The 18,543-nt window shown below is 38.7% G+C and overlaps 1 protein-coding gene across 1 annotated transcript in view; it reads right to left on the reverse strand.

Moving 5' to 3' along the window:
- Window positions 1–9,072: 9,072 nt before the first annotated feature.
- Ttc6 (tetratricopeptide repeat domain 6) overlaps window positions 9,073–18,543 on the reverse strand; it is a 155,862-nt gene continuing 146,391 nt past the window's right edge. Inside the window, exons 27-31 of the mRNA XM_027419632.2 lie at window positions 16,702–16,912; window positions 14,269–14,421; window positions 13,281–13,451; window positions 9,570–9,795; window positions 9,073–9,209 (exon numbers count right to left, since the gene is read on the reverse strand). Coding sequence (XP_027275433.1) covers window positions 9,073–9,209; window positions 9,570–9,795; window positions 13,281–13,451; window positions 14,269–14,421; window positions 16,702–16,912 — 898 coding nt within the window. The remainder of the gene's footprint in view (window positions 9,210–9,569; window positions 9,796–13,280; window positions 13,452–14,268; window positions 14,422–16,701; window positions 16,913–18,543) is intronic.

The raw sequence follows: 18,543 nt of genomic DNA on the forward strand, positions 1-18,543 counted from the left end.
CCCTCCTACATTGTTCTTTTTGCTCATGATTGTTGTAGTTGTCCAGGTCTTTTGTGGTTCCATGTGAATTTTGGGGTAGTTTTTGTTGTTGTCATTGTGTTTTTTTCTATATCTGCAAATAATTAAATGAGGATTTTGATTTACAGATTCATTAAGTCTATAAACAACTTTTGGTAAAATGGTCACTTTCTCAATCTTAATTCTAACAATCCATGTGTATGTGATGTCTTTCCATTTTCTAATGTCTTTTTCTTCAGAATTCAAAGTTTTCATTGTAGAGGTCTTTTACTCCCTTAGTTAGGTTTGTTCACAGATATTTTAAATGAAGATATTATGAAAGGCTTGTGACCATGTTCTGCTGTGTATGTTTGTGCCTGGTGTATAGAAAAGCTATTGGTTTGTGCAAGTTAATTTTGTACCCTGTCATGTTGAATTCTATCATCTCTAGAAGTTTTCTGTAATGTACACTATCCTATCATCTGCATAGAAATAATTTGACTCTTTCTTTATCTGTATCCCTTTCATCCCCTCTCTTACTTTATTGTTCTATCTAGTATTTCAAGCACAACATTGAGAAGGAGCAGGGCTAGTGAACATCCCTGTCTCACTCCTGACTTCAGTGCAATTGCTTTAAGCTTTTCTCCATTTAGGATGATGTTGGGTTTGGGTTTCTCACAAACAGCTTTTGTTCTGTTGAGCTATATTCCCACAAGTGCTTCATTTGATACTTTTATCATGTTGGATTTTATCTAAGGCTTTTTCTGCATCTATAGAGATGGTCATATTATTTTGTCTTTAAGTCCATGTGTGTGGCTTATTACTTTTATTGATTTGTGTATCCTTACTGCCAACTTGGTCACAGTTTATAATCTTCATATATGTCTATATTTTGTTTGAAAGTATTTTATTGGGTGTTTTTGAGTCTATGTTAATCAGAGATATTGGCTTGTAGTTTCATTTGTTGAATCTTTGCTTTTGGTATTACAGTGATAGTGGCTTTGTAGAACAAATATGGGAGTGTTCCTTCTGTTTGTGTTTTGAATAGTTTAAAAAGGATTGGCTGCAGATCTTCTTTGACTATCATCAAATTCTGCTGTGAATCCCCATGGTCCTTCCTGGGCTTTTTTTAGCTGTAAGGCTTTTATGACTATTTTAATCTCATTTTCTATGGGTCTGTTTAGGTTATTGATTTCTTCTTGGTAATTTTAGTGGTTTGGCTGGATATAGAAGTTAATTTCATTTAGGTTTTCCAGATTAATGTACAATATAGGATCACAGCTGCAGTGGACAAAGAACATGGCATTACCGAATAGGGCCAGTCTTTGACCCAAGAGCTTTCCCACAGCATACAGCCACTGGATGAAGGGTGTCCCGCGCCCGCTCTGTATTCCTCGCCAGCAAGAAACACACGCAGGACACTCGGATCCTTCTGCAGACAAGCTTTAATGCATTAGACTGAGCAGAGACTGAGCAGAGACTGAGCAGAGACATTGAACGAAGAAAACCATCCCTATATAAAAGGCTGACCAGCCGCCTGGGACGTATTACCCTATGAATGGCTTCAGCTCCTCAGGCAAGAATGAGCCACGGGATAGGCAGAGATCAAAGGAATGGAGATTACCCAGCGCCTGTGAAGTAATTCACACCTTGGTGTCTTCAGGCAGCATTATAATGCAGGAACCGGCTTCCTACAGAAGGGGAGCTTCAGAGACATGACACTGCCCACAGGCTGCAAGCACAACAGTCAAGCCCAGTGAGTCTTGGGACTACCTGCAACTAGGGCAGGGAGGTGTGAGAAGGACTGGAGCTCACAGGAATCCTGCTTCCCTGCCCTGCATGCCCTGCCTAGACACAAGATCACCCTGTCTGGGCAATAGCGGGATACAGGAGACAAGTCTCAGTGGTGGTCCAGTATTTAATGGTGCTTCAGAAACCAGAAACCTGGAGCCAGACCAATGACTGGTTGCAAAGCTGTTTTGGCTAAAAACAAAATACAGATAGATAGGTAGGTAGGTAGGTAGGTAGGTAGGTAGATACATAGATAGATAGATAGGTAGATAGATAGATAGATAGACAGAAAGAAAATAAAACGTGACTCACTACAGTTTACAATGCCACTATGATGAACAAATATGCAATGGAGAGGTAGGAAAGACGGTGGAACAGAGCTGTGCTCTGTGTAGAGAGGCAGAAAGAGTACAAAATGGAGAGAAGTGACAGGTGTGGGAATAAGCTGTGGTGGACAGGGAGACATGTTTTTGCTGAGTGGGGCAGGCAGGGTGCTTTGTAGCAGCATGGAGCTTGATCAGACTTTACCCCAAAATGTGCTACCCAGCAACACAATCACCCTGGCTCTGAGGTGAAGAATGGTTCATTTTCTCAAAGTGACCTCCTTGAAAGATCTCTGGGTTATGCTGCCCCTGGAGGCCATTTTGGTATATGTGGTTCCTGCAGCAGCTGGAGGATTTGCTGGTGTCTGTGGTACTGCTGCTCCAGGCCATGTTGAAACCCAAGGTTTATGTGCATTGCTGTGGTCTGTGCTGCCACTGGAGGCCAAGTTAGTTTCCATGGTCCAAGTTGCTGCTGAAGGCCACATTGATGTGTGTGGCCTGTACTGTCGCCTGAGGCCATACTGATGTCCATGGTCTGTCCTGCTGCCAAGGGCCAGGCTGGGGTCCACGGTCCTCCTGCAGCCAGGGGCCATGTTGATATGTGTGGCCTGTGTGTGGATTGTCCATGGTCTATGCTGCTGCCTGAATCCATGTTGATGGTTTGTGCTGACACACAAGGCCATGTTGATATCCAGTCTGTGCTGCCACAAGAGGCCATGTTGATGTCTGTGGCCTGTGCTGCTACTAGAAGCCATGTTAAGGTTCCCGGTCTGGCCTGCAGCTGGAAACCCTGTGAATGTTTGTGGTCTATTCTCCTGCTAGAGGCCATGTTGATGTCCATGGTCTGTGTTACCACCAAAGGCCACGAGGATGTCTGTAGTCTGTGCTGCCTCCTGGAGCCATGTTTTGTTGATGGTCATGGGCTACTGCCAGGGCCTATGAGAGTATCTGAGGCCAGAGCTGTATCAATGACTCCAGACTCACAGTTGAGAATGAGAGACATAGACGGCTTCTGTGACAATCTCTCCACTGCTCTCCTCCCTCCACCCTCAGAAAAAGCAGCTGCCTCAACAGGAAGCCACTAAAGAGAACTCTTAAAAATAGTGATAAGGATGCTGAAGTGTAGCTCTCCATAATTGATGGCTTCTTGGTGGTGAGGGGAAAGAGAACTCAGTTTCTTTAATGGGATGGCTACTGAGAGTGTGACCATGCTCCAGTGAGTATGTAAGTAACACAAATTGGACTTTTTTTTTTTTTTTGGTGGTGAGGGGCACAAGGTTGGAGAAGGGGTAGACCTGGGAAAACTGGGAAGTGAGTGTGACCAGGGAGCATCATGTGAAATTCCCAAATAATCAACAAAAATATTACATTGGAAAACAATTTTAAATTTTAATATTTAGTAAGAACAAAACTAAACACAATTTGAATTATAAATCAATATATAAAAAAGTAATTAGCTGAATTACCATATTTGCTGATTATATGAAATGAATAAACTTGGCTTCTTTTGTTCTTTCTAAAATATTTAGGGCAAATTGAGCTCCAAACATTAATTATTTGTGATCTTACTGATTCAGCCCACACAGATTCTGTAAGAGGATACTACTACTTTCTGTGGCATTTATAAAAGGAATTGTGAAAGCAGATGAGTGAATTACCTAGCTACAATTTTGATTTCCAATGCTCCTAAACTTAAAATGTCCTGAGGTGGTAAGTCCTCAGTAATATGCTCTGTTTTTTCTTACAGGGTGGTAGGAAAGAGAAACAGAACTCTGGATCCTACAAATGTAGGTGATTATGATAGCCTTTGAGATCAGCACACAGTATTTTCAGAATTTTGCATAAATGTGTATATTTAATGCTATGAAACTGCTACACTGTGCAGTTTTTGTTAAAGGAACTAAAAGCAACTAGCTCACTCATAGTTACAATGTTATATTCTTTTGGATTAAAATTAAAAGAAAACATAGGATACCAGAAGAACTTGATTATTGTTCTCTGTCCAAACATCTTATAACTTTAGTTTTTCATCAGCCAATAAAATTAATTTGCTCTTTAAAAAAAAAGAAATCTGTGTTTTTATTACTATGGCTTTGCATTTCTTTCCACAATCTCTCTGCATTCCTCTTTTCAGCCTCTTATTTGAGGTCAGCCTGAGCTACAAATGAGTTCCAAAACTTCCTAGGCTAGAGCCTTTCTCATAAAAAATTAAATAAATTGTAAGCTACAAAAATATTAAGATTAAAAATTTTAATAAAAACATCAAGTGGAAATCACTGAAACCTCCTTTATGAGCTTTGATACCCACAATTCTACTCCCACCAGTACTCACTGTGAGAGGTTGACATATGACAATAACCCAAGACCTTCTATGAAAATATGATGTCTAATGTTCTGCATGTATTACTTTATCATAAAATATGATATTATTTTAAGATATATTTTACTTAATATAACCACATAAAATAATGTATCCATACCATTTTTCTGGGATAGAATAAACTTGGGGAAAAGAAGCTGAATGGCTTCATGGTTGAGTGAATTAAAGCAGTAACAAAGCTAAACTCCATTTACTTTATGGGAACTTATGATTAAAAGGTCAAATGACCAAATGTTCCTACCTACTCTTTAGTAAATCTGGTCAACGTGCAAAGCCAGAAATAAAACACACATTCTTCTCTCTGTTCTAGATCTAACACATACCATTATCCTCCTTTACCACTACCATCTTTCTTTAAAGGGAATAATAATTAAATTACCTTTGCTATTGTCTTTCGTGTACTATACATGATATTATTAATGTCTGATATATCATCTAATTATACATCATTATTTGTATACATCACACCTTTATCATCTTGACTGAACTCCTACTTGTTGAATAACCTTTGAGATGGGTCATTTTTACAGGAAGCTGATCCCACTCGTGATGTCCTCATGTTTCTTAACATTACTTGTATTATCAGTTTTATGGTGCTAAGGGCAGTGTGTGTGTACTCATGTGTGAGTGTACATGCACTACAACTGTCTAGTCTATGACTTCTTTTCAGAGGAAATGTCAAATAAAAAAGTACTACAAGTACACACACTTCCCACTCCTACCTTTCTAGTGTCTAGACTTGCCTAGATAATCACAGGATGTTCTCTTTAACACGGAAACAAGTAGTGAACATTTATCTATAGGGTGTTTAGTTACAATGCCCTGTGTGAGTGTGTACACATTTTTATACTGAAGAAAATACATTAAACACCTACATGCCAAGAACTATGATAACAATGAGCAGTGATGAACAAACAGACATAATCCTTACCTTCATGAAGTTTCCAGTCCAGCTAGGAAGACAGTCTTCACACAAGAATATACAGGTGTACAGGTGTGGAAAAGATTTCAAAAGACTAGATAGCAGCATCATGGGATCCTCTATAGGGAAGGATATCTAGTAAACAAGCCACATGCAATAAACAAGTCACATATTTCCAATATATAATAACCACAGAATTAACGTTCAGGTTTCAAAAGGGAGGAATGGGACATGGCAAGGAAAAATCAGGGCAAAGCAAGGTAAAGAATCAGCAGGGCAGACATCATCAAATCCTGCTGCTCTGTGTATGGGAGAAGTTCACAATGTACTCACCTCAGTTATAACAACCTTGGGCAGCTCCATTCCAACATGCTACCACCTGAAGTAAATATAGCCTTTTCGGGGGTAGGATTAAGTCTACTCCTTGCCAACAGTTTTCCTTCATGGATATCCCATGTTTCTGGGCAGTTTTACATAATGGATTATCAGGAACTCTTTACAGAGAATCTAGAGCAGCCATGCATTGCCGGCCTCTGCAGCCTTCTGGAAGCCTGATGCATGCCTGTGTGACTCCATAACTCTTACATTTTGTTTATTATATATATAAAAAATGTGCCTGACACTGCCAAGATCCACTGTCAACTTGGTTCTCTTGGAACACAATTTCAGTGGCCTTGTTCTGGTTTCCAGGCTGACCCTAGGGAACCACTTCTCTGGGCAACCACACTGGAAAAGGGAATCCAAGTCTGTGTGATGCCTAGCTTCTGATGGAGTTCTTGTTCTTCTCTGGAATCTCATGAGCTGGGTCTTCAATGTCCACATTTCCGTTGGTACTCTGATATTTCCAACTACAAGAATAGACCACGATGCTCTGCTTGCAAAGCTTTAGGGTCTCCCTAACATTCATCTCAAAACTTTCCCACATTCCTCCTGTAAACTATTTCCAGAAGCCTAAGAATTCCAGGGTCAGATCTGTCACAGCAATAGCCTCACCTCCTCAGCACCAATTTTCCCTGTGTGTCACTTTTCTCGTTGTAATAACAAAACATCAAACAAAAGCAACCTAAAGCAAAAAAGATTTATGCCAGCTCAGTTTGAGAGCTGGGAAGGTATGTGGGCAGGGGCATGAAGCAGCTGGTCACATTGCATCTGCAGTTAGGAAGCAGAGAGAGAGAGACGGACAGTAGTGTTCCACTTGCTTTCCCTTCTTATTCAGTTGGAGGTGACATCCCGGGGACAGTGCCGCTTGCACTTGGGGTGGCTCTTCCCAACTCAAGTAAACTTCTCTGGAAACTCTCTGACAGACAGACCCAGCTTTTAATCTCCTAGGTGTTTCTAGATCCCAGCAAGATAACAGTCAAGAGTAATTACCACAACATCCAACCCACTCCTTACTAGCAATGTACAAGTCAATCTTCTTGAAACTCAGTTTCCTCATTTAATAATACCTAATACCATGGCTGTTGAGAAAATAGAGGGAATAGGTGTGGTCATGGAATCCTATCCTTTACTTAAAGTACTAAACGTCATAATTATTATACTTTCTTTATCCAAGTTGTAATTCTCCTCTGTTCATCCCCAAACTCTAAAATAATTCACTGCAGAAAAGACACGGCAGCCATCAGAAAAATAAGCATCGGAATTACTAACACACTTTTATATAATCTCAGAACATAATGATGGTTAGCAAAAAAAGGAACAAAAATGGATTCCGGTTATTATTTAAAAAAAAAAAGAGAGAGAGGGGGGATTTTCCTATGAAGAAATTGGTGTTTAACCATGGGACAGTCTGGGAGAGTGGGCTCCCCCGGGAGAGTGAAGAACACACACGGCTGCTGTGGCATGAAGAGGATGGTAGAAAAGCCACAATGAGGTGAGCAGTTGCAGCTGTAGGTGCCAAGAAAATGTGTGATAGATGGCCATGACCGCAAGCCACAGACATGAAGGTTGGCTTCAGTAAATTCAATCCCGGAAAAGCCAGCGTGTTTGAAGAGTGAGGCAGGGAAGACAGAAACACTAATGTGAGATGTGTAGTGAAGCTGACGACTCTAGTAAACTCGACTGAGGTCACAGTCTTCCAGGCCATCTATCAAGAGTCTACGTAAAGTCGGTGTCTCGGGATACTGAGATGCACCAGGAAGTGGAATGAGATGAATTTATCCAAAAGTCACTTCCCTTCTGTCATCTTCAAAAGCTCATCTGACAGAGGCACATCTGCTTGTGCATCTGCAGGGCACACAGTAGGTACTAAGATAATCTCCAGCATCTAACATTTCCACTTCAGTAAAAGAACCCAGGGCAGTAAGGAACATATATGTGCCACAGAAGGAAATCTGTAGGTAAAGGACTCTTGCCTGTGGATAAACCAGGAACAAAGGAACCTGGAGGCTAGTGAGAGTAAAAGAGATTCCAAAATACAAGCTAAATGTGTTTTATTAATCAGCTGAAATAACTCACTAGGATGAACTGATTATCACATAGATCCACATATTGTGCTTGGAAAACTATCCCTGAATGATATGATGTGCCCTCACTGTAGCTTTCAAACTACAATCAGCTTACTATTGTGACATGTTGGCTGTCAAGTTAAAAGTAAAGGAAGTTAAGGGGACAACTATGCCTTATCTTCACGAAAGCAGTACTCTAAAGTGCTGGCGACTAAAACACCACAATAGGAAAAATCACCTGAGTGAGGCAAATCTGAGTAAATTAGAAATCAAGAAGCCTTGGTCACTAGTAGTGAAGCAAGAAGAAAGAACACTCTGCTTCATCCAAAGATCCTTCAGAAACATCCCATGATGAATTTTTAAGCAAGCATTTTGGCCCATACCTGAAATCCTGGCACTTGGGGGATTGGGAGCAGGATGACTATGAGTTCAAGGCCAACCTAGTCTACCTAGTGAGATCTTTTCTGAACAAAAAAAAGTCAAAAGCTTCAATTTTGTTCACAGAATTCTATGAAGCATTAATTGCAACTGTACACAGATTTTTATACGTGTTTATTTGTATGCTTGTGAAATTTGAATGAGAGAAAGAATGAATTATCTCAAGGAAAAGGAATGTTCAAAATCCTTGTAGCTGTTATGCTGGAAGTCAAGCAGCACATAAAAAAGAAACATGTTTATGGGCTGGAAGAACACGGGGACCAGGAAGAAACCCGGCTTGTAGTACAGTGTTAAAGGCGGGGAGAAGTAGCTAGACATCAGTCTTTTATACCCATCATCTAATACTTATTTTTTTCAAGCTGGAAACTGTTGAACATGCTTAAACAGGCATTGAAAAAATCCTTGATGATACCTTTTCTATCATTCTTCTATTTCAGAAAACAATTTAGGGATTAACATTCCTTTTTAAGACCTTGTATCCCATGAAGAAATTCATCTATCAAGGTACTAGGTGAACCAGAAAGCCACTTCTTCTTACTTCACTGATATGAACAAGGCTTCATGAGATCCAATTACTGTCTGAAATCATGTAAAAGTTTTGTAGATAATGAATAATATAAACAATTTCTTAAAATATATTAAGTGGTTATAAAGAATAACCACTTAAGTGTAATAAATACAGTAACAATGGAGGCATTTCAAACAACAACTATATTTCAGTTTCAGGAAGAAAATATACTTAACCAAGTACAGAAACCACAAGAGTCTGTGTAATCACATGGCTGAGGGACATTCTTCAAGGTCAAGGGCTTGGTTATAGTCACTCATAGCTTCGGCTATCAGTCCTATTTTGCCACGAACTTGTGCTCTGAGATTATATAATGCACTTTCACTGGGATTCAAAGACAGGGCTGCAAAAGAAAACAAAAAAGTCTAGATGTGCTGATATAAACCTTCTATAGTTCTCATTTTAAGTGTTTTTCTTCAAATGGAACAATGAAATACAATTGGAAACACCAGATGTTTCTGAGAAGACTAATCCAGGAAATCACAGTGCAATGCCTTCCTTTGGAAGACTGACATTGTTTGTATGTGGCTTCCCAATGGTTTGAACTCATCTTACCAATGCATTAAAATGAGACATTACACAAAGGAATATGTATTGGTCACATAAATGATTCCACATAAACAAAAAGGCTTGATGGTGTTCTTTTGGAATCTGAAAAGAGGTACAGTAATTGCTACCATTTTCTCAATTACAAAACACCTACCTACGCCAAGATCTTTTTCAGCTAGCTCATACTTCTTTAAGCAGAAATAGAGACTTGCTCTGTTAAAATACAATGTAGCCCAATGGGGACAGTGTTCAATTGCACATGAAAAATCTTTTTCCGCTTCTTCATATTTCTTTAATATTATATTTGTAACAGCTCGATTCATGAGAGCATACTCATTTTCTGAATTAAACTCCAAAGCCTTTGAAAAGTAGTCGTTGGCCTATAAAATTTAAGAATAATGAACATTTTAATGTATTTTAATTAACAGATATCAAGAAATCTAAAGTCTTTTCATTTTAATTTAATGTTAAGCATGATGGATTTCTAAGAAAGCAGTGATGGCGTTTTTATCTCAAATACAGAAGTCTTTATAATTGAGAGCCAAAAGTTGCCCAGTTTTTGCTGTTGTTTGTTTTTTAGCCATGTTCTAGTCAGTTTTCTGTAAATGTGATGCAATATTTATGAGTCAAAATGAGGAAAGTATCTATTTAGGACTGGCTGTTTTAAAGCTTTATTTGTGATAATTTCTTAATCTGCCAGAGAAAGTGACAAACTCTTACTTCTATTGCTGATGAAAGGATGAGTTGAGCATATATGTGAAATATTGACAGAAGTATGCAAAATATCGTAAGGCTCAGTCAATTGCTACAGATAATTTTCCCCAATAGCTATAAATGCAGAGGCAACACAGTCTTCAGGTGATTCTTCATGAACTTTGCTTCCTCTGACCTCTGAAGGACAGTTACATCCAGACTGTATAACCCTTCTTATCCCTGATGGCAGCTATTTGATGCCATACTCAAGTACAATTTAAGAATTCATTGAGATAGGGTCAGAACTGGCATACATCTGAGAATAGCTTTAAAAAAAATTCACCCTTGAAGAAACTATCATATCCACAGACATCAGAAATAAAACAAATGAATACCTACAATCACGATTTTCTTTATAAAAACAATCTATGCTTCATTTTAACACATCATCAAATGGTGAATAGACTTTAGAGTTATCTAATCACAAAAGTGTGCCTTCTATCAAACAGGAACAAAACATGAAGGGTCATACACTAGTGCACCTAATTCTGAACAACAGAATTTTATTTGTATTATCATTTTATTATTTTGTGTCTATGGGTATTTTTGCCTTCATGAATGCTTATGCATTACATGTATACAATGCCCTCAGAGGCCAAAAGAGGACATCAGAGCCCCCAAGATTGAAATTACAGACGACTGTGAGCCTCCATGTATGTTCTGGGACTCAAACCCAAGTTGTCTGGAAGATCAGTCAGTGTTCATCATAACCACTGAGCCATCACTTTAACTCCTACATCATAACTTCATGCTATAGCTTCCAAAGTATACTACTTACAAATTGAAAACCTATTAAGTTAATGAGATTACTTGAAGTAGAGGAGTATGAAACAATTAGAAGCCAATGAAATTAAACCCCTTGAGACTCAAACAACTGATCTGATGCCCCAAATCTATAATCAATCATAAAGAAGATTGAATTATTGTCCCAAAGTCATCTGCAGTTAATCATTCATACCAAGGGTCTCAAACAAATGTGTTTTTAAAGCACCACTGTCACTAACTTGATAATAAACAGGAGGCAGGTTTCATACATGTTTTAACTCTATGGCAATTATTTTTTTCTTATAAGGCATCCTTCTTCCTGTACTAGTATCTTCCTTCAGAAATAACTTAAGGGTCACAGAAGTCATTTTCTCCATAGAGAGGACCAGACATGGCAGCACAGTTGAGTAGCTAAGGTTAACACTTGTTAGGCTCTGAACGAACACACAATCGTCCATCACACCAAGACAGGAAATAGTTTTAGGTGAAATATTTCTCTAGGTAATATTTCTGCATTGCTGGGCAAATAGAGCCATACTGTAAACAGTTTTTGATATTTATTTTTATTTTATGTGAGTGCCAGTATATATGTAAATGTACCACACCTATATCTGGTGCCTACAGAAGTCAGGATACCAAATCCCCAGAACTGAAGTTACAGATGACTGTGAGCCACCATGTGGGTTCCAGGACAGAACCTTGGTCCTGTGCAAGAACAACAGGTGCTCTTAACTACTGAGCCATCATCATTTCCATATATATATATATATATATATATATATATATTTCTAACATATATATATTACATGTTACATATAGAATTACATGCTAGAATTAAATCAGTAGTTTTACATATGACAATCACTGAGTTAATAAAAATAAATTTAAAAAGTAAAGTTTTCCATCATGCAGAATGTAATCATCTATAGAAACAGAATTTTGCCTTGGGAATTTTATTTTTCTCAATCTTATGAATTATTTTCTTTTGTTGTGTCAATGGGGATTGAACATGGAACTTCACATTTGCTAAACAAGCACTCTACCACTGACCTGTATCTCCAACTGGTTTTGAGACAGGTTCCCATTAAAGGATTGAGGACAGCCTTGAAATCCTCCTGCCTCAGTCTTTCCAGTGTCTAGCATGATCACTGGACCCAGTCTCCTTAACTAACACTGCAAAAATGCATTTCTGGGACTGAGCCAAAAACTGATCTGAAGTTTAAGGCAACTGACACTGGCTTATAAACCTGGGAAAACAACTGCCCATTAGCATCTGAGCAATGACAACCCACCAATGTCTTAGACAACTACACCTTCGATGACTTGATCTTGACCAGCCAGATTCATTGCAGACATCAGCAAATTGTAAGGGTTGTTACTTAGGATGGAACATCTGGACAGTTTGATGACAAGAGCAACAGAGCAGAATGTTTTGTGAAGCAGTATGTACTTCGTGTATCTAATGCTCCTGTGGGATCCAGGAAAGGAGGTTAGAGGAGTCACTGGGAGCGCTGACAAGAACAAGATGGAGGATCAGTGAGGGCAGGGTTTGAAGTGGAGAAGCTGTGTGGAGAATCTGAGATAGAACCGAAAGATGGCTACTGTAGACCTTGTGAAGACTGGTAGTGAAAAGGATGAGGACCCATTTGATCCTCTAAATACATTCCGCTTCGAGTATAGTAAATTATCTCATGTAAAATTCTAACAAGTTTTTGTTTCAGATAGAATAAAATGAATGGCAAGAGATTAAGTAGTCCACACAAAAGTAGAACTAAAATGTGTCTCCTTTATGTCCTGTGCTCTGGTGACAGATAATTAGAAAACGTAACCTAACATGAGTTAGATAACTCATCCTGGCATAAAGAGGATCTTCAGGGAAGTCAAAGGGTGATAAAGAAAAGAGAATTCCAGCCTGGAAACTAGATAGATAAAGAGAACAGCCAAATGCTAGAAAATTAAAATCAGTGTTTACTGGACCAGTACTGAATGATCAGAAACACTAAGGAGCATAAATCTACACAACTGTAAGCATGTAAGAATTGAAAATTAGCCCGGCATTGGTGGCACATGCCTTTAAGCCCAGCACTCGGGAGGCAGAGGCAGGCGGATCTCTGTGAGTTCGAGGCCAGCCTGGTCTCCAGAGTGAGTGCCAGGATAAGCTCCAAAACTATACAGAGAAACCCAGTCTCGAAAAACAAAAACAAACAAACAAAATTGAAAATTATAAGCACCTTTATGGAACAGAACATTATTTACTAACCTAAGATATAAATGCCTCACTTTAAAACTGTATATAACACAGAAGTATTTAATGTCAATAGAACATGTTAAGGAAAATTCACAATGCCTGAGAAAACTGCCGGTGGTGAAAGTAGATATTTCCAGCATTAAAGTAAGCCAGCGAGTACTCGGGGTCCAGAGAAATTGCTGCGTCATAGTCTGTCATTGCATTCTGTTTTCGACCCATAAACTCGTGAATCACACCACGATTTGTTAAGAATTCTGCTGTAGTATCGATCTGCAACATAATCATAGGAGGATTTGGCATCTGGGAATAGCATTAATCTCCAATTTCATGTCTGTGAAATGAATGTTATGAAATCCACTTGTGGGAACAAGTGCTGTTACAGTGCAGGGAAAACCCAATTAGAGCAAATATTTTCAGAAAGGGCTTGGTATGAAATTGGTTTCATGTCAATGCTTTTATTGAATGGCTGCCATAAAACGAATAATTTCAGAGCTTTACTCAAGTCTTTTCCAAGGAATAGACATGGGGGACATTTACCTGTTAATCTGTTAAATGAGAGAGGACATTAAATTGAACAGTTAACATGCTTCACTGTCCTATGTAGAAATAATTCTCTTTAAGCCCTTTCCTTTTTACCCCTTATATCACTTCTATAATATTCCAAAATTATAGAAACAAAGCAGAAAACCTGGAAGAGAATTCAAAGCATGAGAAGGCTATCCCTTCATTATAGGAAGAAGCCAAATATCTATGGTGTTCTCTAAGTGCTTCAAACTTGGGACATCACTGTTCCATTTTGAATTCATTTTGTATTACAAAATACTATAAAGGTCCTATGAAACATACAAGGTGCGTTTGTTAAAATGAATCAGTGCTTATCAATAATTTGGTTTAAAATTTTAAAATGCATTTAGATTACAAAATAAGCAAACCGCAATAACTCTTTACCCCAGGCACAACTCTGAGGAAACAAAACCTGATTCCTCTACATATCATTTAAAATAGGTAACAGAAAACAACTTACTTAGACTTATTCATTGATGGTATGAATACATGCTAATAATATCATCATCAATACAGATGTTACCTTTATGGCAGTGTTAATATCCTGCATTGCAGCAAAATAATCACTCATTTGGAGACAAACCACAGCTCGTCCTTCATAGGCTAAACAGCTCTTTGGATAAATCTCTGTGGCAATAGTAAAGTGATTCCAAGCTTTCTGGAATTTTCCTTGGATCTAAAATAGTTATTCAATTTCATTAAGCAAGAAACAGTCTGTAACATGACAAATGTTTCTGATTCTTACTCATTAAAATCTTTGGTGATATATATAGTATATAGTACTAAAGATAAGGTATTTTAAATAAAAAAGCAGGCTACAACATGAGCGACTTCATAGACTTCATTGTCTTTAAGTATTCATGTTCAAATTATGTTCAAATACATTTAATTTTATAGTCATCCACTATACTAATCTTAGACAACTTAAAGTCATAGCTACTATGTGACACCCATATGTCTGTTGACTATAGAAAATCTTACATTGAAATCCACAAATTGCTGGAAGTGGTAGCACACACTCAGGCCGAGGTAGGCACATCACTGTGGGTTTGAGGCCAGCCTGGTCTACACAGTGAGACCTTGTCTCAACTAACACACACACACACACACACACACACACACACACACACACGTGTGTGTGTGTGTGTGTGTGTGTGTGTGTGTCTGTCTGTCTGTCTGTCTGTGTGTTTGTATACAGACAGGTAGGTAGGTAGGTAGATATTTCAGATATCTATAATATATGCATAGTGCACAAAGCAAAATTAGTATGTGCTACATAAATAAATGGAGTAATAGTGCAAATGAATTGTTCCAGCATCTGGAAGTTTAGGGACACTTTATATACTCCACAGAAGATGGATGCATGAAAACCTACCAAGCATCTGTTTTTAAGAGCCTTAGTGCCAATTGGAGAAAAGAGAAAAAAGGTCATGAGACAGGCAACATTAATAGAAGGATGTCAGAGTGTTTCCTAGAGCAGGCCAGCTGGCAACTAAACACCTCCCCACAGGAAGACAGGGAGTTAATTAATTCACAATGGTCCAGCTTCTGTTCTTTGTCTCATGGGCTCGAATACTCAACCTGCCAGAGTCTCAGAATCTGGCACACTCTAACCAAATTGAGCCCAGTGACTCCCATATAAAGCTATAAAGAAAAATAACTACAAAGAGGACTAGATCCCGATTCCTAACTAGCAATCTCTCTGAGTCAAGTATTTGGAAATCTGCAAGCCGTAATAAGTTCATCTAATAAACAAAAGTAGGCAAACTGAGGTTGCACTATCAAAATATTAAACTTCAAACCACCTCACAATAGGATTTAGCTTGTCAGTTGTTCTGACATCTGCTATGCTCACTATGATAGCCCCAGTCCTAGGTGAACAGTAAAGAATATATATGTATTTGTAGAGCAGGCTGTCACTCCTTTCCCTGGGCAGCACGTGGACGGCTCTAACTCTTCTCTATTGGCCCTTCCCTTTCCTAATTCACTCCCACATACTGATGTGCTTTTCCTGGTTATATACCTGGTGGGATTGTCACAAAATGCAAATTTGATGGCACATCTCTGATTAGTAATATTCCCATTTTAACTAGAATTCAAAGCTTTTTCTTCCAGGTTTCATTTAATTCTCTGATGCCATCACAAATCTCCCTCTCTCCACCACATTCTGCTCTTCATCTTCTTACAATATGTCCTTGGTTGTTCCCTAAGTCTCAAGACAAAATCCTAGCTCTAGTCCCTCCCCTATCGAATCACTAGTCTTTGACACCTCAACATAAATATAAATTTATCAGTAAGTTCTCTTACCCCTTAGTTGGGTTTATACCAAAACTCTTTGGGTTTTTTTTGTTGTTGTTGTTATTGTTTGTTTTGTTTTGTTTTGTTTTTGTTGCCTTTATTACAATTACAATCAAATAATTACTCATGCACATAACAGTGCCTCTCTCTCCAAACTAGGAGTTTAACTATCCCAAAGAAACTGTTTCTTATAGAAGGCTGTCTCTGGGGGCTGAGAGCCACTTTTCATCCACATTGTAGGTGTTCAACCTGCTGATGGTGTGAGCATATTGCATTGGCCGCCAGTCTAATCTAGCTCTTGTTAAGTCCTCCAATCCATTCTTTAAGTGGGCTGTGGATTGTTTAAATTTTAGGTTTCATTCTAGGAAGGGAATCTTTTCTTCTTAACACGTTCCTGGGCATTGGTCCTAATAACAACTAATCTGGTCTCTTCCAGCATTGTCTATCAGTCTTAGATGAACTCAGGCTCATCTAAGCATGTTGTCTGTGTTAATTGAGTCCTTGCTCCCCAATCCTACCCTCCATACTACAGTAAAGAAAAACTAAATGTTCATAGCCTGAGAAATCACATCTGTCCACATCACAAATAAAAAGCCAAATTTTTCTTTTTTTCTGTCTGAACAATGTTCTCAGTGCTGAAAATGCTGTTACATTTTACCTGCAAATTATAGCCTAGACTAATTCTGGCTTTTAAAGATGATGGGTCAATATGCAGAGCTTTCAGGAAGTCCTTCTGTGCTAGTTTCAGGGCTTTATCCTGTTCATACTCCATGTAAGAATTCCCCCGCCCAATATAAGCATCCAGAAAACATGAGTTAATATTAACAGCTCTGGTAAAGAAATCAACAGCTCCTTCAAACTCCTTAATCCTGAAAAGAAAGAAAGAAAATGTGATGCCTTCTGGTGAACTGAATAGCAACCTATTCAATGTTTTCTGCATATGACTTTCCCCAAAAGATTTGTATTAAAGATTATAGACAGTCACTTATTTTAATTATCTATTATAAGAAGTATATAAGTCTATGTGATCTACAGAACTCTGGAAGAATCGCTGGAGGTTTTGGTAAGGAGAATAAGGGAAGTAAAAAATCATTTTCAAGGGCCACAAGATGGTTCAGTGGGTAAAGGCACTTGCTGCCCAGCCTGATGACCTAAGTTTGATCTCAGTAACCCACATTGTGGAAGGAAATAGTTACCTAATATCCACATGTGTGTATGTTTACACCAAATGGATAAATAAATATAAAAAATTAAAACCCATTTTCACAGCACAGTGTAGATGTTATTTTAGAATTCTGTTATTCAAAAATACAGACGTCTAAATGATAGTCCTAAACTGTTTTAACAATGATAATTTACAAACACAGAAAAGCATGCACTGATATTGACAACAGATGCTATTTAAACTAGTCTTGATCCGTCTAATAATGCATCAGTCTACAGAGAACCATATACACAACGATAATCCACACTAGAGATGCCATAACTACATGAATATATGGAAGTATACTAATGATTCTCACAGAAAAACAAACTTGCCTAATAATGCCTCCTATGGAATTTACCTCATAACTGAATGACTCATAGCATACATTAAAAATAAATTTATATGTATTTAGGCCCTCCCCTGATAATGAGATTAATGACTGACTTATATGCCATCCTATAGCCTTCATCCAGCAGCTGGTGGAAGTAGAAGCAGACACCCACAACTAATCACTGAACTGGAATCCAGTTGCAGAGAAGGACGAGTGATGAGCAAAGGGTTCCAGACTAGGCTGGTGAAACACACAGAACCAGCTGACCTGAACAATGGGGAGTTCTTAGTCCCCAGGCTGAGAGCTGGGAAACCAACACGAGACTGATCCAGACCATAGGAACGTGGGTGTCAGTGAGAAGACTTCAGAAATCCATGGGGCCTCTTGTAGTAGATCAGTACTTATCCCTAGAATAGGTGTGGACTTTGGGAGCCCATTCCACATAAAGGGATACTCCCTGAGCCAACACACACAGGGATGGGCCTAGGCCCTATCCCAAAAGATATGACAGACTCTGGTGACATCCCCCCTATGGAAGGCCTCACCCTCACTGTGGAGCAGAAAGGACATGTGAAAGGTAGGGTTTTAGTTGAGGGGGGTCTGGTAGTGGAGGAGGGGAGGAAAGGGGAACTGGGATTGACATGTAAAACAATCTTGTTCCTAATTCAAAATAAATTAATACATATTTAGTAATTATTTTCTTTTTAAGGAATATCCCATTTCATTGGGGACATCAGTGAAAACAATGACCTTGCATATTGCTTGCTCGTATTTTTTGTCTATAACAGCAACAAAAATAATTGAGGGCTGGAGAGGTGCTCTGGTTGAGAATGCTTACTGTTATTGCAGGACCCAGCTTGGGTTGCTAGCCACCCATATCAGGCATCTCACAAGCATTCATAGTTACAGTTCTAGGGATCTGATGCTCCCTGGACTCCTTGGGCACACATACATACATTTAA

This window comes from Cricetulus griseus, chromosome 5 (genome assembly GCF_003668045.3).
Source record: "Cricetulus griseus strain 17A/GY chromosome 5, alternate assembly CriGri-PICRH-1.0, whole genome shotgun sequence".
Classification (NCBI taxonomy): domain Eukaryota; kingdom Metazoa; phylum Chordata; class Mammalia; order Rodentia; family Cricetidae; genus Cricetulus; species Cricetulus griseus.